This window comes from Rhinoderma darwinii, chromosome 1 (assembly GCF_050947455.1).
Source record: "Rhinoderma darwinii isolate aRhiDar2 chromosome 1, aRhiDar2.hap1, whole genome shotgun sequence".
Taxonomy (NCBI): Eukaryota; Metazoa; Chordata; class Amphibia; order Anura; family Rhinodermatidae; genus Rhinoderma; species Rhinoderma darwinii.
Genome location: NC_134687.1, coordinates 434,263,303 through 434,287,428, shown reverse-complemented (window position 1 = coordinate 434,287,428; position 24,126 = coordinate 434,263,303). Strand labels below are relative to the sequence as shown.

Genomic DNA, 24,126 nt, shown 5'->3' with positions numbered 1-24,126 from the left:
GCAGATTGTCGGATCCCCACCAATCTGATGTTAATGACCTATCCTAAGGATAGGCCATCAATATTAAGTGCCTGGAGAACGACTTCAAGGCTTATTTGTATAAAACTGAATAACCCCTATGAGGAACATTTGTTATTGCCATAATGTTTGGACTGTCCAGTGTGAATGCACTGATTGAAAAAGCAAATAAAGCAGTCCATATCTTACTGTAGTTTTGCATTGCCTTGCTGCATTAGATCTTTAAAGAGAACCAGTCACCAGCATTTCACCTATTGAACTCTACTCACCCCTCGCTGGCCGTTGCTGTCAAAAGTTCATTGCCGTTATCCCCTCTCCTAAACTACTCCTCCGACCGTAAATAACGGTCTGCAAACACTTCGTGCCTTTTGTGGTAATAACCCGTCAGTCTCGTTCGTTCCTCTTCTTATGCCCACCCACCACCAAAAACTGGCCCGCCACGAATTCCGAAATCTCATCTGAGATAGCGCGTGCGCCCATCATGTATGGTCCGACACCTTTCGCTGCTTCGTCCGGGCCTCAAATCTAGTTACTGCGCATGCGCCGCTGTGGTGTCCCGTTGTGCGCATGCACCGGAACAGGACAAGATTTCATGTGTGCTGTTGTGAAGCGAGGAGTTGTCAATCAAAAGTAAGGAGGCAGGGTTAACTATGTAAGGCTTGAGGAATAAAGATATAACTCTTTTCAAATGAACATATGACTCTTTTACGCTCACTAGCATACGGTGCAGGAACACTAAAAAACTGAATACCAAAGGTAGAGAGCCTAGTTACTGATCACACATCTGCGGATTATTACTTATTTACCGCATTATTATACCCTCTTATTATATCCTGATGTACTCCGTACAGATTACATATACCCTGATGTACTCCACACAGACTACATATGTCCCCACATTATAAACTGAAATACCAGTAAAATGCCAAACAGAACAACTACAAAGCAAAATTTGCGCTACAAAAGCCAAATGCTGCTCCCTCCCTTCTGAGCCCTACAGCGTGCCCAAACAGCAGTTTACATCCACATTTATGGCATTGCCATACCCGGGAAAACCCGCTTAGCATTTTATGAGGTATTTGTCCTCAGTGGCACAAACTGGGCACAACATATTGTGTATATATACTAAAATGTCATATCAGTGGAAAATTGCAATTTTGCACCATCCGCTGCGCATTAACCCCCTCGCGTACCATGACGTAATAGCACGTTGTGGTGCGGGGTCAGGTGATTGATGGAGCGGGCTCACACGCTGAGTCTGCTCCATACTCTGCGGGTGTCAGCTGTTTATTACAGCTGACACCGAGCGATCGCGCTGTTACAGAAGCCTGTAAAAATTACAATATACTGCAGTACATTAGTATTGCAGTGTATTGTACTAGCGATCTAATGATCGCTGGGTCAAGTCCCCTAGGGGGGGCTAAGAAAATGTGTAAAAAACAAGTAAAATAAAATTATTAGTAGTGAAAAAAAAAAATATTAAAAGTTCAATGAAACATTTTTCCTCTAAAGTAATGTAAAAAAAAAAAATTGGTATCGCTGCATCCGTAAAAGTCAGAATTACTACAATATACCATTACTTAACTCGCACGGTAAACACTGTAAAAAATAAAGAATTAAAAAAAAATAGAAAAATAAAATTAAAAAAATTTAAAAAATGTAAATTAAAAAAACTTAAAATGGTACCAATAAAAACTACAGCTTGTGCCGCAAAAAATAAGCCCTCACACCGCTCAATCGACCAAGAAATAAAAGTAGTAAAATATAAAAAAAACCTTAATAAATTTGGTAAAGTTGTTATTTTTACTGCACGATTAAAGCCGTAAAAACCCAAAAAACAATGGAGGAATCAGAGTTTTTTCTTTATATGTGACTTTAAATGGTATGAGTAGTAACTACAACTCCAGCAGAACAAAAGCCCTCACACCACTTTTGATGCAAAAATAAAAACGTTATGGCTCTTGGAAGGAGGGGAGTGGAAAAATAAAATTAGAATAAAAAAATGGATCAGTACTGAAATGGTTAATTAATTTCTATTAAAAAAACAATCATGACCACATATGGGGGGGGGGGTATTGCCGTACTTGAGAGAAATTGCTTTATAAATGTTGGGGTGCTTTTTCTTCTTTATCCCTTGTGAAAATGAAAAAAAAAAATATCAACATTTTAGTAGAAAAAAATGTTGCTATAATAAATTCTGCAAAGGACCTGCAGGGTCTACATGCTCACTATACCCCTAGATAGATTTAAAAATTGAAAGCTCCAAGAGCCAAAAAGCGCTCCTTCCTTTCTAAGCCCTGCCATGGGTCCAAACAGAAGTTTATTGCAAGATATGGAGTATTGCCGTAATTAAGAGAAATTGCTTTACAAATGCTGGGGTGATTTTTCTCCATTATTCCTTGTAAAAATTTTCATTTTCACAGACTAATTCCAATAAATTTAGCAGAAAACCGGTGGGGTCAAAATGCTAGATAAATTCCTTGAGGTGTGTAGTTACAAAATGTGGTCACTTTTGGGGGGTTTCCACTGTTTTGGCACCACAAGACCTCTTCACACCTGACAAGGTGCCTAAAATATATTCTAATAAAATCGAGGCCCCAAACTAGGTGCACCTTTGCTTCTGAGGCCTGTGCTTCAGTCCATTAGAGCACTACGGCCACATGTTGGATATTTCTAAAACTGCAGAATCTGGGCAATAAAATATTGAGTTGCGTTTCTCTGGTAAAACCTTCTGTGTTACACGAAAAAATGTTTTACAAGTTAATTTTGGCAAAACCTCCACTTTGCTTTAATTCCTGTGAAAAGCCTAAAGGGTTAAGAGACTTTCTGGATGCTGTTTTGAATATTTTGAGGGGTGCAGCTTTTAAAATTGGGTGATTTATGGGGACTTTTTAATATATAAGGCCCCCAAAGCCACTTCAGAACTAAACCGGTCCCTGAAAATATGGCCTTTTGTAACTTTCTTGAAAATGTGAGAAATTGCTGCTAAAGTTCTAAGCCTTGTAACGTCTTAGAAAAATAAATGGACGTTCAAAAAACGATGGAAACATAAAGAAGACATATTAGAAATGTTAACTAGTAAAAGTGTTGTCTGGTATCTGTTTCACAATCAGATACATTTAACTTTAGAAAAATTCAATTTTTTACAAATTTGCTCAAAATTTTAGCGTTTTTCACAAATAAATATTGAATTTATCGACCAAATTTTTTCACTAACAAAAAAAACAATGTGTCACGAGAAAACATTCTCAGAATCGCTTGGATAAGTGAAAGCATTCCAAAGTTATTGCCATATAAATTAACACGTCAGATTTGAAAAAATCGGCTCTGTCCACAAGTCCAAAACAGGCCCTGTCCTGAAGGGGTTAAACGAGATCATCCAGTCTACTTGCATTAACAGTTTTTATGTCAATGTTTTTTGCATCCTCATTTATCTGTATACATTAGCCATTAAACCTCTGTGTGACTGGAATTTGTAGATGACTAGAAATCATAAATTTCCCCACAAATGACTGTGTTGATGCAGCATATATGCGCGATCATAAATAGAGAGTTCTATTTATATGCAAGTAGAGAAATGGGCTTAGATAATAGTTGATGAAGTGGCTCTCGCGTACCATTACGTTTTCTCTTCCTAAGAAAGCCTAACGCTGAGTTTGTTCAATATAATACAGTCTTAGGTCCCATGGACACGACCGTAATTTTGATCTGCAATTATGGATCCGTAATTATGGATCCGTAATTGCGGATCAATATACTGATCCATTAATTTCTATGGCCCACAAACACCTTCCAATATATACGGGAATGTGTCCAGGACATAGAAAGGATCTGCAAAAAATAGGACATGTCCTGTATTTTGAATTTACGGACCATGTTCCTATACAGGGAGCACTGCCCAAAAATGCGGATGACTGACTCGTAATCACGGACCGTTATTATGGCTATGGCTGTATGCAGGGGGCCTTACAATACAAGGCAGTAAATCTAATGTAGTTGGAAGAGAAAATCGATTATTTTAGTGTTTTATCTGGGTCATCAATATAATGACTGTTACTTCTTTATCAAACTCATCTAAATACTGTAGCTTTTTCCACTATTAGAATCATAAATAGTAACGATAAATTCAGATATATTGACACATCTATTGTTTCTATGCAATATGCATTTTCTAAAAATTATTTGAGCAAATTGTACCTAATATGCAATTGTTAGGCCTCATGCCCACTTAAGTTATTTTCTTCAGGGTGCTATCCGTTTTTTTAATGGATAAAACCTTGACCCATTAATTTCAATGGTGCCATGCACACTTCCGTTGTTTTGATTGTTCTGTTCTTCCGTTCCGTCAAAAGTAGAGCAGTCCTACTTTTGTCCATTTTTTAGTGACCGTGGGGCCCATTGAAGTCTATGGGTCCATCAAAATAACGGACGGCACACGGAAGGCATCCGTGTGTCGTCCGTTTTTGACGGATCCGTTGCCAAGCAACGACTGGGCGTGTCAAAGTTCCAAAGTTCACAGCATTCAACACACAAGATGGATGTGGACAGACTGATCACAATGGTGCATGACCACCAAGAACTGTGAGATATGCAGGCAGAATCGTACCACGACCGGTACAAAAAGGATGCCGTGTGGGAGGAGCTTTCAAAGGAGCTGTTGCAGCGTCGATGGGAGCAGGGAACTCATGCACAGCGTCAGAAAATAAGTAAGTAAATACACACATTGCACTTTGCTGTAATTCATTATTTATGGCCCTGTTTTGCTCTGTTATGCTCTGAAAGCTAGAGAAAACTGAGGAAAAACAATCATGTGACGTTCCTATGGGTGTTCCTTGTGTCATGTAACAAGTTAATTTTAATACCTTCCGTTTTTAAAATGGAAGCACAACGTCCGTTTAAAATGGAACAACGGAACGGACACGGAGTGAAAACGGAAATCACACGGAAGTCATAATAGACACACGGATTTATTTCAAACGGACGTCAAAACGGTGAAGGATGTGTGAATGAGGCCTTAGGCTCTATTCAGATGACAGGGTCCAAGTGTCGGCTGATAAAAACGGCCGTTTTGGGCCATTTTTCCCGGCCGTTTTGCATCCGTTCCGTTTCCGTTCCGGGCTGTGCTTTAGTTTTTAACAGCCAATTTTGACTCGTTTTGCATACGGTTTTTTCACTGTCCGTTTTAAAATCGGATGAATTTAATTTGTACATTTTTTGACACATACTTCACTATGTTGATAATGCCACACACTGCCCTCTGTAGATACTGCCACAGCCCCCCTATCGGTAGTGCCACACAGCCCCCGTTGTAGTTAATGCCACACAGCCCACTGTAGATAATGCCACACACTACCTTCTATAGATACTGCCACAGCCCCCTTGTAGGTAGTGCCACACAGGCCCCCTTGTAGGTAGTGCCAAACAGACCCCCTGTAGGTAGTGCCACACACTACCTTCTATAGATACTGTCACAGCCCCCCTGTAGGTAATTCCACACAGCCCCCCTTGTAGGTAGTGCCACACAGACCCCCTTGTAGGTAGTGTCACACAGACCCACTGTAGGTAGTGCCACACAGCCCCCTGTAAGCAATGTGACACAGCCCCCCTGTAAGCAATGCAACACAGCCCCCTGTAGGTAATGCCACACAGCCCCCCTGTAAGCAATTCCACACAGCCCTCCTGTAGGTAATGCCACACAGCCCCCCTGTAGGTAATGCCACACAGCCCCTCTGTAGGTAGTGCTACACAGCCCCCTTGTACATAGTCATCCCCCATAAATGGCACCCCCCTACCTTCCTGTAGGGGACGGGTCCAGGAGGAGTCACTCACTTCACTGTCCATAGATGGACAGTGAAGTGGGGGACTTCTCCTGGATCGGAATCCCAAGCCACAGCGACGGGGATTCCGCTTCAGAACTCCCTGACGTCACTATGTGCATGTATGGACAGTGAAGGCAGGGAATTCTCCTGGAGCGGAAACACCGACCACATCGCCGGGGATTCCGCTTCAGAAGTCCCTGACGTCCCTGATGGACAGTGAAGTCAGGGACTTCACCTGGAGCGGAATCCCCAATCCCCGGCCAAAGCGTTGCCGAAGCTGTGGCCGGGGATTGGGGATTCCGCTCCTACAGGGAGCAAAAAAAATACCCCCCTCCTCCTCCTATGCACTTCGAACTGTGAAGAGGAGAAGGAGAAGGAGAGAGAGCGAGCGACGGAAGACACGGGCGTCACTCGGATCACATTCCAGTGATGGCCGTGTATTACCCTGCCCCATAGACTTCTACAGGAGCCGGGCGGCTGGGAGAATGGCCGAAAATAGGGCATCTCCCATTTTTTTAGGGCCCGATTAATTTTACTGTGGATAGCAACATTAATTGACCGCTAAATAGCAGAATTACTTTTACTGTTGCATTGTGGAAAATTGCATTAAAAGATCATTGAATGGCGGCATACAGCATTAATTGGACACTGAGTTGCGGTATTATTTGATTAATATCCACCATCTGGAAGGGGGTAGAAGTTGAGGACTGTACTGTTGTACTAAGTAGGCAGTGTATGGCGGTATTAATTGGGAGAAAACTATAAACTTCCAGTTTGATGAATGACATCAACTCTCTGTCGTGTTGCTTTTTACGTCTATTGTATTTTATTATTTGTGATTGATATATGCATGAATTTGCACAACATTACAATGTAATATACCACAATTGAACATAGCCTTGGGGCTACTTGGTTCAAATTTCTTTGACTAAGGGTTTACTAGGCTTAGAAAGGTTGAGAAACACTTTTTGTGACCTGAATTGGTGTTCTATTGCCTTTGCTCTGATACTGAAAAAAGGTTATCTTACCCCGAAACGTTGATATTTCTATTACAAATATGTTTTGTGATGTCAATTATCAATTAATGTACTGAGCTGTTCATTCTTCAAGTTTTTATAATACTTGTCTTCTGGTTTGATCTCCTGTCCCAACCAGTTAAGTAACATTTGCTCCTTTCTTGCACCATTTTTGGGGAAATTCTTGACATTGTAGTGTGAAAAAGGTGTTCAATGAAACCATACATCACAATACAACCAATTCCTCTGTAAATTATTCAGGTCAGTCATTTTATCCTTGTTCACCTACAGTCTCGCAGGACAGCTTCCCTGAATGTCCTTCTAACTATGAAATAGCACGACCCAAACATGACTCACTATGTGAATAAAGCATTTTCATCTGGATTATTGTACTCAATAAACTGGACACTGCCAGAACAGCACATCATCAATTTTGTTTTTTAGGTCATGCTTAGAGAACCGGAACAAAATTATTTTATTCAGGCTTTATAAATCATAAAGATAGATGTCATGATGAATTCATTTGAATCAGCACTCTTATTCTCAGCAGGTTAAGCATCTACATAATATCTGAAATATTGTTTCAAAGCTTGACAGGCCCGATGAGAAAAGTAGGTGAAACAAAGATTACACTCTCTGACATAAATCACACCATGGGATGAGAAACATATTGGTGGTTTTTTTTTTAATGCAACTTAGTAAACAATAGCTTACAAAACTGAAACCAACCATTGATGGCTGAAGAAAAGGAATAAATATTACCTACAAATATAGTATTACATTTAAGACACTACTGTCTGTCATGTATTGTGCTCTGACAGTTTTTCAGCTGCCCTTAAAGGGGTATTCCCAAAATCATAAATTATCACCTATCACACAGTATAGATTAACATTTTCTGATTGCTGGGGGCTCCACCACTGGGAACCCCACCGATTGTGAGAACAGGGGCCCCGAACCCATAGAGCCTCCTCACTGCACCCCCTGCAGATAGGCAGAGCTTAAATGGAGCGGCGGTTGAGAATGCACCTGCCACTCTATTCACTGTCTATGAGAATGACGGAAACAGACGAGCACTGTACTTGCCATAGATTTTGAATCAAGAAGCAGTGCGCATGCTCGACCTCGCTTAATTTATTGTCCTGCTCACTGTGGTCAATCAGTGTGGAGGATCTGGGGGTTCGGGCCCCTGTTCTCACGATTAGTGAGGGTCCCAAATGTGGGTCCCTCAGCGATCAGAAAATTATGACCTATCCTGTGGATACGTCAGCCTCAGTACATTTTTTTTTGTTGCAGAAATTAAATTTTAATCAATTTTTTTTCTGTAACACAGCGAGTGATAACAGAAAAACACAACTCAATATTTATTGCCCATATTTTAGAAATATCCCACATGTGGCCTAGTGTGCTAATGGATTGAAACACAGGGCTCAGTAGTGAAGGAGCACCTAGTGGATTTTGGGGCCTTCTTTTTATTAGAATATTTTTTAGGCACCTTGTTAGGTTAGAAGAGGTCTTGTAGTACAAAATTAAAGGAAACACCCCAAAAGTGACCCCATTTTGGAAACTACACCGCACAAAGAATACATCTGGGGCATAGTGAGCATTTTGACCCCACAGGTGTTTTAGATTTTATCAGAATTGGGCCGTGAAAATTTAAATCTACTTTTTTTTCAATAATATATAGTTTTAGCTTAAAATGTAAACATTTTCAAGGAAAAAGCACCCCAAAATTAGTTACGCAGTTTCTCACGAGTAAGGAAATACCCCATATGTGGCCATAAACTTCTATTTGGACACACAGCAAGGCTCTAAGTTTAGTTTTTGGACACCATGTTGCATAGCGCTGAGGTACCAGTACAGTGGAAACCCCCGAAAAATTATCCCATATTGGAAACGACATCCCTCAAGGAATTTATCTAGAGGTGTAGTGAGCATTTTGACCCGCAATTGTTTTACAGAAATGATTTCCACAGATATGCCATTTCAGTGCCCAATATGTTGTGCCCAGCTTGTGCCACTGGAGACACACACCCCATAAATTGTTAAGCGGGTTCTCCACAGTACAGTAATACCTCATATGTTTTCATAAACTGCTGTTTCGGCACACTACGAGGCTTGGAAAGGACCACCATTTGGCTTTTGGAGTGCAGATTTTGCTTGGTAGTAGTTTTGTTTGGGATTTTACTGGTATTTCAGCTTATAATGTGGGGTTATATGTAAGCTGGGTGGAGTACATCAGGGTATATGTAAGCTGGGCGGAGTACATCAGGGTATATGTAAGCTGGGCGAAGTGCATCAGGGCATAATAGGATGTTGTAATCATGGGGTGAATGAATAATAAAATTAATAATCCATGAATTGGTGTGGTACGCTTTGAAGCAATCCTTTATGCACAGGTCAGGGTTTTTTCTGGAACAGGTGTTGCACTGATACATGGTGTCCTTTCTTATACCCTTTTTGGAACACACTGTGCACTTTTTTGGGTCCTTCCCTTGTTTGCAGTTTGGGGAACATCGCTGAGAAAGTGTTACCCTGCTATAATAAGGCAGCCTCGCTTCCATCGGGGATGATGAAATTTTGGGGCAGACATTCTTGGGCCCACCACGATTCCCAAATATTACAGCCTAATTACCTCATAAAACTGAAGGAATGTTCCCAACTGACCTGCACATTGTTATAGTAAGTCAATGTTATACAATGCCATCTGTACAATGTGCACAGCCAGCTTTATATACCATGGGACACAGCTATGTGATAAATCCGGAGTATTGTACAACATATCTGTGCTCCATTATTGCCTAATTTTTGACTTCTTTACTAGCCCTATAAGCAACACAAGGCCCTAAAGTGTCCTCACATCCGCTGCATCCTTGGGGTCCAGCTGTGGGGTCTAGCAATTGATGATGTCCGGTTTTTAATGAAAAAATACTGGACCTAAAAAATTTGTATCATTGCCCCTTCCTCCCATGCCTGAGCGTTGTTGTCTTACCCAAAGTTTGTCTAAGCAAATGGTCTCCTAGTGTTTCCCAGTTCCCAGTGTTCCCCGTTCCTGTACCTGTATCCTGTGCTATACTGATTTAGTGCCGTGCTGAGCTGGTCGTGCTGTGCTGTATACCACGCCTGTTCTGCTACACCACGCCTGACATCTGCTCGTTGCCTAGTCCCAGCCGAGCCTGTCTCACTACTGTCCGAGCTGCCACAGGTACACTATATGAACTATAGACTGTGACCTGCGCCCTGTTGGCCAGCTGCCATACCATCAAGGCGGTAAGGTCCAGTTGGTCCATGTACCCAACGTGACAAAAGGAAAATAAAAAAACAGCAATTCTAGCACTTTTTTTGTTTTTTCTTTTTTACAGTGTTCACCATGCAGTATAAACAACATGTTAACTTTATTCTGCAGGTTGATACGATAGATCGACAGTGATACCGAATTTATATAGTTTTTTTTTTTTACGTTTTACTACTTTTCCACAATAAAAATACTCTTTTCTAAAAAAAATTATGTTTTAGTGTCACCATTTTCTGAGAGCCATAATTTTTTTATTTTTTCTGTTGATATCGCTGTGGGAGGGCTTGTTTTATGCGTGACGAACTGTAGTTTATATTGGTACTATTTTGGGGTGCTTAGTACTTTTAGATCACTTTTTATAAAAAATAAATAAATTCTGTTTATTTAATATTTTTATGGTGTTCACCGTGCGGTAAACATACCGTGATATACGGCAATACCTACTATGTATATTTTTTTACAGTTTTTTAATTTTTTTCCAGTTAAAAATGAATTGATCAGGAAAACAGGGCGATTATTGTTTTTATTACGTAAAACTTTTAGTTATTTATTTTTCTAAAAAATTTTTTTAGTTTTTGTTTTACACTTACTAGGGAACTTGAAGACCTGATCTTCTGATCCCCTGTACAATACACTGCACTACTTATTCTTCAACTGATAGTTAGTCTATTAGGTCCTGCTTTCTGCAGGACCTAATAGGCTTTCGTTGCTAGGCTTCCTGGTTGTCGTAGCAATCATCATCAGTTAGCAATCGCTCTGTCAACAACTTAAATGCGACAGTCGCTAGTGACCTTCGCATTTAAGTGGTTAAACGGCGGCGATCAGAGGTAACTACGATTGCCGCCGTTAGAGTGGGAAGGCAGCTGTGTATTACAGCTGACACCCACTGAAGATGCAGGAAGCACAGCTCCTGTGCCTGCTTCATTCACAGGACACTATACGCCCATTTGCGGGAAAGTGCCGCTAAAAAGGACGCACAGTAACGCCCATTTGCGCGAAGGGGTTAAGTGATCAGTAATGGCCACAATGGTTTGACCTCTTCAAACAGATATCCTGGGAATATGCCATCAACGTCTGTGCTAAGAAAACCTCTGTATTGGTTATTACTGGTGCCACCCTGCTTTTGGCAAAATTTACACATTCTGCTGCCCAGCATGTGAAACACGATCCCCCCAGAGACAAGAAGGAAGGGGGAGCAGGGAGCAGTGGAGATAAGAGGCATGTGATGTTTCACTACCTGTACTATAGGGAGGGAGTAGAGGAGAGACAACCAGTGCTGAGTGCACTGAACAACACACAAGTAGGAGATAACCGTTAGAAGCATGATCATGTGAGTGCAAGTGAGACTGGCTTACAGACACATTTTAACTACAGACTGTACATTAGTAAGTGACTAATCTTGCTGGAGTTAAACCATTTGAGCACAATATTTAAAAATCAAAAAAAATCCTTTAAGTAATCTAAATTTTTAGGCAAAATGAAAATGTTCTAAGAGAAACAAATTAGCATGTTGATGAGATAAATAACATTTCTTACATAGAGGCGTTACATAAAGTTTCATTTACCTTCAAAGCGAATATTGAACCCAGGGGCTGTTTTGGACTCATCTGTAGAGAATTCAATCCTAATGCAAGACCCTTCACTAATCAAACCTTCAAACGGCACAGTTTCTGTTTTCACAGAATCAAAGAGAATCTTCCCGCTGCTGTACACTGCCAATCTAAAGGATTTAAAAGGAAAACATTAGCCTTTTGGGCCTTTTAGTGCATATTTGAGCCAATAACTTAAATAAACATTTCAGTGTATAATATAAATACATAAAATGCATTCTGTATTGAGATATATTATAAAAGGTGTTTTCATCTACATGATACATTTGCCACTTTGAAATGAAAGGCTTCCTGGATATGTCTGAGATTCAAAGCAATGACATACAGTAGATATGAGATTAACAAAAAAGGAAGATGGTAAAAGAAAAAGGTAATATATAAGTTATAAGTTATAACCCTAATACCGTTCATATCTAATTTAATAAACGTAGATATGATCGGTAATAATGTTAAAGAAAGCATCAGAGAAACACAGTAAGCGCTGACAGCTGAGCTGTCTGTGCAGTTCACTGACTGATGTGACTAAAAGCGCCGAGATCCAGCTTCTATGTATAGTTAATGCACAGAAACTGCGTCTCGAAAAAATAACACAATTTTTAATAAAGTTAAATGACAAATATGTTTTTTTTTATCAATAAATATGTACATTTATTTAACAGATATGCTCCCCAAAGTTTACCTAGGCTTTAAGTTAGAAAAGCAAAGTAGATGCTAAATAACTTTTGGTGAGGAATTGCTATTATGACAATGGTAATTCTAAAATGTAACGTGATAATCATATGATGTAGTATAATATAAATAACAGTTAAGGAATCTATGGAATCCAAAATGATAAGGAGTTAATACTATGGAAATGCAATAAAAATGGACCATGACATGGCAGCAGGGCTGGATTAAAGTTGTTGGAGGCCTCTGAGCGAATGATTAGGTGGGGGCCCCTATCACACTGTTGGCACCCATGCCCTACTTGCCTCCCTATCACAACCACATATAGGAGAGGTGACGTGGTGTACTTCTAGACTAAAGTCTATGGAGGTTACGGAAACAGCTGAGCCAATGACAGGCATGCTTGGCCACCTCTTTATTTTGGGCTGCATAATATCACTGAACAACCATCAGGAAACACTCAACACTCATTTTCTTGAGAGATTGGGGTCCCAGAGATGAGCAGTGTACACCTGACCTATATAAAAACTGACTATCATGCTTGTTTGGCCGGCCCATGTGGGGAGAGAACGCCTGATAAGCTGCAAGTTATAATTAAAATTAGGTGGGGCAGGGAGCTGAAGATTCCATTGCACCCATGAACAACTGATTCCCCTAATTTGGTTGTGATTTAAAAGACTATGTACACCTTCAAAAGTGTTGTTTTTGTTTTTTTAATAAAAATTTAAGTCAATGTGTTTAGTGCAACTTTCAAATTAGTTTTTGTTAAAAATAATTTTTACCTTTTGAGATACAGCTGTTCTGTATCCTGTATACAGAGCGGCTGTATCATTGGCTAAGACCTTAATTCGTCAGGTACTGAAGAATTCAGTAATTCAGTAATTCCGAGGGACTGACGGACTCAGTGTTAGGGGGTCTTGTGTGTCTCTGACACGCAGGATCCACCTGTAATTTATCACATCTAAGTTATGAATTTAGATGTCATGAGATGTCCGAGACACACAGGACCCACTTTCACTAATTCCGTCATCTCAAAAAGTAAAAATAAATGTCAAAGGTTTACATGGCCTTTAAGAGCCGGATCAGGAGAAACATCCCAGGGAGGGACTTCGTCCTTGTTGGAGCCTCCTAAGATCCCAAAGGTGGTGAAGGCCCCAGGGCACATGTGCCCATTCTACAATTCGACTCTGCATGGCAGAAGTGTTGGAAGATAATTACAGTAAATGAAAAAGGGATAAAGGGATAAAGGGTTAAGAAAAGTGTGATTGTGGGTGTGGCTTAATATCCAACCATTTACATAAAAAATGCGTCATAAAAATTCCACAAAATTGTAGCACAAAATAAGCCAAACAAAAGTGGTATAAGGAAGAGAAAATTGTCTAACTGGTCATGCAAGATGCGCCAAAATTATCATGCAGCATGCACCACTGTGATAACTTTAGTGAATTTTGTGCCTGCCTGGTCTAAGTTTACACTGTCTACCTATTCGACCGCATTATTAAATGTGGGCCATTGTCTTAGGACTCATTCAGATAAGCGTGTATCATGTCCGTGTGATGGCTGTTAAAACAACGGCCGTCACACGGACTCATGTATTTTAATGGGGCTGTTCACACGACTGTTGTTTCAATGGAGCGTGTGAAGGGTCCGTGAAAAAATAGGACATGTCACGCATCCCTCCATAGACTCTAGTCTATGTGGGATCCGTGACTCGCACGGGTGCACCTCGGACGTGAAAAAGTCGTCTGAATGTAGCCTTAGAGGTGGAAATTATGCACACAATAGTAGTCTTGTACTAAAGGCTATGCCAACCATTGCAATATATTTTCTAAGTAAATCCAATTTATGTACCATTTTGTGTCTACAGCTCCAAAGCAGACCTGTATATCTCCAAGGTTACAGACTACAAATATGTCCAGTGTAGTCTGATCTGTGACCTAATTCTTGATAACATACTACCGTTATGTTAGCCGCTGCCACCATTCTGGCTGTGACCCCCCACTGAGCGGACATTTTGTGGCTTATCCTAGCGATATGCCACCAATGTCTATTCTGAGACAACTTCTTTAAACACAATATAATTGCAGTGTGCTCTGACATACTTTAGACCATTATAATGCTGGGCTAGTGGGTATTCTGCAATAGTAATCACACCCAATGAAGAGGAAAGATAGATCACCCACAATAAAGTAATGACCAAATGCTTTTTGTAACTGGACCGATTTGTCTTAACTTTTGTGATCTGCGTGGTTAACATGTTTATGGGCCTACATTAATGCATACTGGTCAAGCAGGATTTTGATAATTTGACATTTAAAATTTCGGCTTACGATTATTTTTTTGCAGCGATTTTGAGAAAATTGCGCCAATGACCATACCATTGGAATAAACCCTTAGTGTATTGGCACTAGAATGATAATCATTATAAGGTAAATAAATTATTATTATATACTATATAAATCTCAAGTAAAGTAAATAAAAAATATGATAGAGTGAATATACTGTTATTTATTGCCTTAAGTCTATAGGCCATAGTGTGTTTCTGAGGCTAGCTTTTGTTTGGTGATGCTCAGTAATGACTATTGATTTCTAACCAACTGCGCTGTGTAAACAGACAAACTTAATTAGATGCCAACAATGGCAGAACCAGAGAGCAAAGCTGCATACTGGAGCAAGATTAAAGGAAAATGTAAATTTTGCTCAAGGGTCTGTTTTTTTGGGGTTTTCAATAGAATATATTACAATGATGTTCTATGGATACAATTCAAAGCTATTCAGAAAGTCTTTCTAGTTGAATATTTCAGCTTAAGCTAAAACATATCCATTTCTGGGTTTCAAGAATCATGTTTGGGAAGTTATTTTTAAAGTTTTTCTACAATAAACCAGTGCATTACATTTGATAGACGATAAGATAACAAATAATACTATTTATTGAGAAGAGATTGTCCATTTGACTGGTAGAAATTTGAAAATCTGGGGATCTATGATGTATTTTTCTGGAGGATTGGACTGATGGGATTATAGCTCTCTCTCTTTCTCTCTCTCTCTCTCTCTCGCTTTCTCTCTCTCTCTCTTTCTCTCTCTCTCTCTCTCTCTCTCGCCCCACTACCATCCATGTACTTTCCAGGCTCCATTGCCTTCTCACCTTGATTTTTTATTTTCTCTGTTTTTCTTTCTTGACACTCTCTAGTCACCCTTAAAACGGTCTCCTCTCTCACCCAATTCTCTCTTTTCTCAACATTTCTTTGCTCCCATAAATTATATCAATAGTGTTCAACCTGACATGTTGTGGGGCATTAAATGCAGCCCTTGACTTCTTCAAAGTGCCACACATCACATTCAGCCAGAGCCAAGTCAAGGAATAGGTACACAAATGTATGACTTTTTTACACAATTGTATATGTGGCTGGCGTTTTCTCCATATATTTTATTTAGCTAAAAACAAGTTTGGACTCCAAAGGCATAAAAAAGCCTATACATCATTATAAATATACATGTAAGGCTTCATTCGCATCTGCGCTAGGGCTCCATTCCGACGTTCCGGCTGAGCTTTCCGTCGTAACGGAGCCCTGACAGACACAAACGGAAACCATAGGTTTCCATCACCATGGTTTCCATTTGTCTCCGTTGTGCAAGGGTTCCGTAGTTTTGACGGAATGAATAGCATAGTCGACTACGATATCGATCCGGTCACAACTACGGAACCCTTGCACAACGGAGACAAACGGAAACCATAGGCACCGGATCCGTCACTATTGAAATTAATGGTGATGCAAACGTATAATACCTATGGTTTCCATTTGTGTCTGTCAGGGCTCCATTCTGACGAAAAGCTCAGACGGAACATCAGAACGGAGCCCTAGCGCAGATGTGAACGAAGCCTAACACAATTATTGGAAATGTGAAAGTTATCACAGTGCCCTCATATGGAGTAGAGGAGGATGAGGAGGAGGAGGAGGAGAAAATAACAGAGTAGCTGTTCTTTATGCTACAAAACCCTGATGAAATATTCACTTTATCTGTTTGTACCAAGTAATTTGCACTTTATTAAATAGAAAATATAGACACAAATGTCACACAAAAGTTAAAAAACATTAAAACCAACTAGTGTAGTAGACTGAAGCCTGGAACACATAACATGACAAGCAAGTTTCTTATGTCACAAAGACTCATGAGATACAAATACAAATACCCTGGGTTACACCAAAAATGTAAAATATAATCCCTAGTTGGGATATTAACCTATAGTAATAGGGTGATAACTATACTAAAAAGTACTAAACTTAATACCAACACCGCAACAGCCTTCATTTCAGCCCCACGGCTTCTTCCGGGGGTACTTTAGCTGTTCTTTATGGTTGGCCAGGTCATTGCCGATTTGACAGAAAATGTCATATAAACCGCAAAACATTTAAAAAGCGATATTATATATGCAGTTTTATGTTCCACTCTCTGGTTGCTCCTGGGGGTCCCATCCTTGAGGATAGTGAGCCTTGGGTAAATGCTCAATTGGCTGTCCCTAAAAATGGCCCTGCTCCTGCCTGATTATTATTATTTTTGGGAAGGCTGCTGCACCATATTAATTGCCATCCCTCTGGTGGCCTCAAATCAAGCACATGAGGGCAGCATTTGGCCCCTGGGCTCCCAATTGGTTGCCAACAATTAGTAAATTGACAGTGAGTAAAAATAGGGGACATTTGCATCGTGTCCCAAATAAAAAATAGATGCATCTGCAATTTTTTTTTGGTGATGGTAATTATTATTATCATTATTTAGAATTTGTATTCTGAGCTATAGAAATACATTACTAAAATGTATTTCATTTTTAGTTTTCCAATTTGTTTGTAAAAAAAATTGTCTGTCTGTGATAATTGGCTAAGTTGCCCAAAAACACAGAAGAAAGGTTGGTAACCTTGCCCAGATACTATATCATGTTAGTTAAATGTAGTTTCGGCTATAGCTTCCATCAATCTAATATTTAAATCTATAACTCTGCTTGAGTTTTACTTTCCCTAGTTTCTGCATAGAATTATTATTTCCATCTGGAAAATGATATACTTGGATTAACCCCATAACAGCTAGAAGGATGACATACTATTCATACATGCAAAATCAAAAATGTATAGTATATTTTATGTTATATAGATTTAGAAAAGTAGCTATAAATGTAGATACTAGCAACAACAACCACAACAACAACAACAACAACAACAACAACAACATTACCACCAATGTATATGTATTGTTAATACACTAAGATTCTTATTTGGGAATGAACCGGTCTGAAATTATTGCTGTGATTGACAGCTTTCTCCCTGTGACCGCTACCCTTGTGATGCATCACAGGGCTATCACAGGGGCTGACAATTTTAACTGATAATAAAGGCCCCCAGTGCTGTCCTGTCTAAATTCTTTGCAGCTGCCTGTGCATTTTACACCCAAGGCCGCAATGCATTGGTATACATAGGTATTCCAATGCATTATAATAAAAAAAATTACATTTCATTTTAAAAGTCCCTGGACCTTTGTCGAAAAAAATAAAGAAACCCGCATACACGAAAAATAAAGAATAAGCACGATTATTTTTAACCCCTTAAAGACCAGGCCAATTAGAGTTTTTTCATTTACGTTTTTTCCTCCCCGCCTTCCAAAAGCCATAACTTTTCTATTTCTTCGTCGACATAGCTATATGAGAGCTTGTTTTTGCAGGACAAGTTGAAGGTTTTCATGGCATCATTTATTGTACCGCATAATCTACTGGAAATCTTAAAAAAAAAAATATTTGTGGGGGTGACATGGGCAAAAAACAGAGATTACACAACAATTTTTGGTGGGTTTGTTTTTACAGCGTCCATCATGTGGTAAAAACTACATATTCACCTTATTCTACAGGTTGATAGGATTACGGCGATACCAAATTTATATGTTTTGTTTTATGTTTTACCACTTTAAAAAAAATAAAACTATTTGCTAAAAAAAAAAAAATGTTTTGTGTCGCCATATTCTGAGAACCATAACTTTTTTATTTTTCCATCAATTTAGAGGTGTGAGGGCTTAAATTTTGCACGGCGAGATGTAGTTTTGTGGTACAGCTTTTTGAACACTTTTTATTCCTTTTCTTTGGAAAGCTAAGGTGACCAAAAAACAGCAATTTGCATGTTTTATATATTTGTTTTTAATTCGTTCACCGAGCGGGTTAAATAATGCTATATTGTCATAGTTTGGACTTTTACGGACGCGGCGATACCAGTTATGTTAACTTTTATTTTTTCAAAATTGCTTTAGGGAAAAAAATGGGAAAAGGTTTTTTTTTTAACCTTTAATATATTTATTTATGAATATTTTTTTATTAATATATAGGAGCCATATGAAAAACGGCTCCTAAAATTGCTCAAGAAGTGACATGCACTTCTTTTTACGAGCCATTTTTTTACGCAGCCGTTTTTCAATGGGCAGATGTTTGTAGGCGTTCTGCTTCCGATTTTTCAGCCATTTTTCGGGACATTTATGGCCCGAAAACCGGCTGAACATATCCTGTGTGAACATATCCTCACACAGAAGGTTTTACCTGAGAAATGCAATTCAATATTTATTGCCCAGATTCTGCCGTTTTTAGAAATATCCCACATGTGGCTCTAGTGTGGTAATGGACTGAAGCAGCGGCCTCAGGAGCAACTACTGGATTTTGGGGCCTCCTTTTTATTACAATATATTTTAGGCACCATGTCAGCTTTGAAGAGGTCTTGTTGGGCCAAATCAGTGGAAACACCCCCAAAAAGACACCATTTGGCAAACTAGACCCTCAAGGAATTTATATAGTGTTATAAGCAGCATTTTAACCCCCCAGTTTTTTTTAATGAATTTAGTGGAATTAGTCCGTAAAAATGTAAATCTAAATTTTTTCCAATAAAACGTAGAAATTATCATTTTTTACAAGGCATAAAGAAGAAAAAGCATCCCAAAATTTGTAAAAGAATTTCTCCTGATTACGAGAATACCCCATATGTGGTAATAAACGGCTGTTTGGGCACACGGCAGGGCTCAGAAGGGGAGGAGCGCCACTTGGCTTTTGGAGCTCAAATTTGCTGGATTGGTTTTCCGGTTACATGTCGCATTTGCAAAGCCCCTGAGGGACCAACACAATGGATGCCCCCCAGAAGTGACCCCATTTGGGAAACTACAGCCGTGAAGAATTTATCGAGGGGTATAGTGAGCATTTTTATCCCACAGTTTTTTGCTGAATTTAGTGTAATTAGGCAGTAAAAACTTCTATTGTTTCTTATTCTTTTTTTTTACGGTGTTCACCGTGCATTATAAATGAGATATTTAATTTATTCTGCGGGTCGATGTGATTACTGTGATACCTTATGTATATAGGTTTTTTATGTTTTACGGTGTTTGCACAATAAAATCACGGTTTTAAAAAAATTATTTCTTTGTTGTGTCGCCATATTCTATGAGCCATAACTTTTTTATTTTTCCATCAAGAAAGCTGTGTGAGGGCTTTGTTTTTTGCGGAACAAACAGTAGTTTGGTACCATTTTTGAGTACAGGTGACTTTTTGATTCCTATTTATAAAAATTTTGGGCAGCAGTAGTGACTAAAAATAGCGATTCTGATATAGTTTTTTTCTGTTTTGTTTTTTATGGCGGTCACCATGCGGGATAAATAGCATTATATTTTTATAGTTCAGGCAGTTACGGACGCAGCATACCAATTATACATAGTTTATTTTTATTTATTTTTTTTTCTAATAATAAAGGAAATAAGGCAAAAAGGGCGAAATGTTATTTTATTACTTAAAACGTTGACTTTTTTATTTTTGTAAAATTTTTTTTACTTATTTTAACTGGTTTTTTTTAGTCCCACTAGGGACTTGAAGATCCAACTGTTGGATCGTTTTTATAATACCCTGCAATACTTATGTATTGCAGGGTATTAGACCTGTCAGTTTCACACTGACAGGCAGCGTATTAGGTCCTGCCACTGGCAGGACCTAATCGCCTTCTGTAGATGGCAGACCGGAGGCCTACGCATAGCAACCATACGCACCCCACAATCGCGCCGCGGGGTGTCGATGTTGTTGTAACAACTTAAATGCGGTGGTCGCTATTGACCGCCGCATTTAAGGGGTTAATCGACAGGGATGACCGCTGTGATCCAACCCGATGTCTTCCCCCAGTACTAAGGCTGCTAGTAGCAGCCTGTACTGGAAGATGCCAGGCATACGGAAATGCCTGTACTCTCCGTTAGGAGCACACGTAGATTAACGGGCTGCAGGCACAAGGACCAGTGGGGTGATCGGGAAGGGGTTAATTAGAGAAATTTACTAGTTCTTTGTTTTTTTATTAGAGAAATTTACTCTTTGCTTCTCCCTGCTCAGTCTTCTGCTTCTACTCTTGTCAAGTGCGGGATTATCAGACTTTATGGATTATCGAATGCAGGATTAAAGGATTTTTCACTGTATTGTATTAGCAAGGAATCACTAAATACTTTTTCAAGATCCAAACTTGAAAACATAAGTCAAAGTGTTATGACCTTCGGCGAACGACCACGACCGCTACTTCCTGGCCGTCTGCCAGCGTCTCCCTCCCCGGAGATGGCAGCTGGCGTGGCCTTCCCGTCCTGTACTGTGTGATAGGGTGCCCACGCTCATTCCTGGCCTTAAAGGACCAGCGCACGCACGCTCTAAAAGTTTCCTAACCTATGCGTGGAGCACCCTGGACTATAAAAAGGACTCTGCCCTTCCACTCCTTGCCTGAGTGTTGTTGCCGTTTTCCCATGTTTGTATTGTAAATGGCCCCTTAGTATATTCCTGCTCCCAGTGTTCCCGTGCCCTGCTACCTGTCTACTGTATCCCATGCTGTGTTTCATTCCTGAGCCCATCTATTGTCGGAGTCATATTGTGCAGCCTGCTGGGATACACCACGTCTGGTGTCATCTGACACTCCTGGTGCGATCCGCTACATCTGGTGCAACCTGCCACATCTAGCCCCATTTGTGCCAGAACCTCTGCCGCCATCTGTACTATCTCAGGTACCCTTGTGCTACGACCCTCTTCCATAGACTTTGTATAGATTGTGAGTTGGCCAGCTGCCTCTCCACTTCGGCGGAGCAGCCTAGTGGGTCCACATACCCACATACCCCTAGATCATGACACAAAGTTTATACTGGACTTTTTTTGGGTGGATTTTTCCACTGAGGCATTTTTCATATGTGCAATTCCATTATGGCCCTCTGGGGGGGGGGTTGTAATTTTTTTTTTAGACCAAACTTGTTTGGTGTGTCACTTAAAGGGGTTGTCCAGTCCCTAAAAAATTATGGCCTATCCTCAGGATCAGCTGTGTTGAAGGGCCCGAGCGCTGCTTCCCCTTCATTCCGGTCGCTTGCTCACACTGTGAATCGAGGATAGGCCATGCATTTTTAGGGACTGGACAACCCTTTAAATAGAAAGAGCTACAATACATCTTTTGCTTTCAATAGAAAAAATATTCCCAACAAAGGTTTATTAAAATCATAAAAATTAAAAAAGGGCCGTCCCCCACTATAACAGGCAAGAACTACTTGTACAACCATTGCTCTTATGTAAATGAAGCCTAAGGTTCAAAGCATTGGCTCAGCAGTGTAAATAAAATTTATGATTACTGGCGTATTTGGTCTGCAGAATACAGGATTATTGCTCTTTTACTATATATAGAACAACTGAAAAATTGTAGTGTGTCTATCCCATTCATTTCTAATTGGGATTGGCAATTATCCTAAATTACATGTTGGCAATTTAATAAAGTTATATTTTTTTGCATTCAAAATTAATGTCAAATTCTTGCTAGAAAACTATAACTGATTTGTTGTGAACTGAAAAAAAAGGAAATTCACGATTTTTTGTAATATAATCGAAAGACGAGCAAAAATGTATCTATTATTTAAGAAGTCTAGTTCCGTTACCTGAAATAACACTAATTTAGTCTAAGTAGCTTGCTTGCTAGGAAAGCAGCTGTCAGGGCAATTGTATTCTGCGCAGTATGTTATATAGATAGCAGATAATTTGATTTAAATTCTATCTACCCTCCTTCGCCCTAACTATTAGAACAGCAGGTGCAACATCCATTGCGGGAGCTTGTTCAATCTGTTCACTTGTAACAAGTATAGAGATTATGGGAGTAATGTTAAACAAATGGCCTTGGTAATTTCAAGGGAGCCAAGTTGGAAATCATACTGTCACGATCTAGGGTATGTGGACTCAGTAGGTCGCTCTGCCGTAGTGAAGAGGCAGCTGACCAACTCACAGTCTATGCAGAGGTGCGTAGCATAAGGGTACCTGAGATAGTCCAGACAGCGGCAGGGCTCCGGCACAGATAGAGTTAGGTGTGGCAGGTTGCGCCAGACGTGGCGGATGGCACCAGGAATGGCAGATGACACGCAGATGTGGCGTATCCAGTAGGCGGAACCAAAATAAAAATAGAGTTCCTGCAGGCGGCACCACACGACTCCGATACAAGGCAGGCTCAGGAAGGAAACACAGCATGGGATACAGGAGATAGGATGCAGGGAACGGGAACACTGGGAGCAGGGAAACACTAAGGGACCATTTGCAATACAAACATGGGAAAAGTACAAACAACACTCAGGCAAGAAGTGGGAAGGCAGAGCCCTTTTTATAGTCCAGGATGCACTGAGGTAGGGTAGACAACTTTTAGGAAGTGCGCACACTGGCGCTTTAAGGCCGGGGACGAGAGTGCACACACACGCCACACTTAAGGAAGGTAAGGCCGCGACAGCTGGGGTCTCTGGTGAGGAGGACTTTGGCAGGAGGCCAGGAAGTTGCGGTCGCGGCCGAGGGTGAGCGGCATCGGTCCGCGACCACAACCATAACACATACAATTAAAAATTGTGCTTCGAAATTAGAATATGGCTGCTAAAGTTTCCAACCAACCAACAAGGAAGTTTCTTTTAACTATTTAACTAATTTTTGTCAAAGGGGTTTTCTGGTTTAGGAAGCTATTATCAATTACACTATTAACCCCTATCCGCACCAGGACGTAACTGTCCGTCGTTGCGGGAGGTTACTTCCCGCACGAGGACGTACAGTTACTGAGTTAATCCCGGTGCACACTGTCGGCGACAGTCTGCACCGGGAATCGGGAGGTCAGCTGTCGCCGACAGCTGACACTCACCTCTTGCCGGCCAGCGGTCCTTTGCCGCTGATTTCGGCGCATTAACCCCTTAAATTCGGCGATCGGGTGCAATCGCCGAATTTTAGGGGTTTCTAACATATCGGCAGACCCCCGTCCGAAATCGCGGGGTCTGCCGATAGTTAGTATGGCAAACGGAAGCCAAACAATGGCTTCCGGGTCTGCCATGGATGGAAGCCCATCAGGACCAACCTTCGGCTGGTCCTCATAGGCTTCCTGTCAGAGTGACAGAAAGTCACTGTGCCGTTACCGATGCACACTGTCGGCGACAGTGTGCATCGGGAACTTGGAGATCAGCTGTCCCCGACAGCTGACACTCTCCAGTGTTGCCGATCAGCGGCTCATCGCCGCTGATTTCGGCAATTAACCCGTTACATGCGGGGCTCGATTGCGATCTCCGCATGTAGCGGGTTTGTAGCGCATCAGCAGCCCCCATGCAATCGTGGGGGCTTCTGATGCTTGTGATGGCACCCGGGGGCCAGACAACGGCCCCCAAGTCTGCCATGTATGTC

At 40.5% G+C, this 24,126-nt stretch overlaps 1 protein-coding gene across 1 annotated transcript in view; it reads right to left on the bottom strand.

Annotated features, from left to right (window-relative positions):
- Nucleotides 1–24,126, bottom strand: part of SEZ6L (seizure related 6 homolog like) — a 546,424-nt gene that overhangs the window by 112,697 nt on the left and 409,601 nt on the right. Inside the window, exon 8 of the mRNA XM_075830799.1 lies at nucleotides 11,712–11,866. Within this exon, the coding sequence (XP_075686914.1) occupies nucleotides 11,712–11,866 (155 nt within the window). The remainder of the gene's footprint in view (nucleotides 1–11,711; nucleotides 11,867–24,126) is intronic.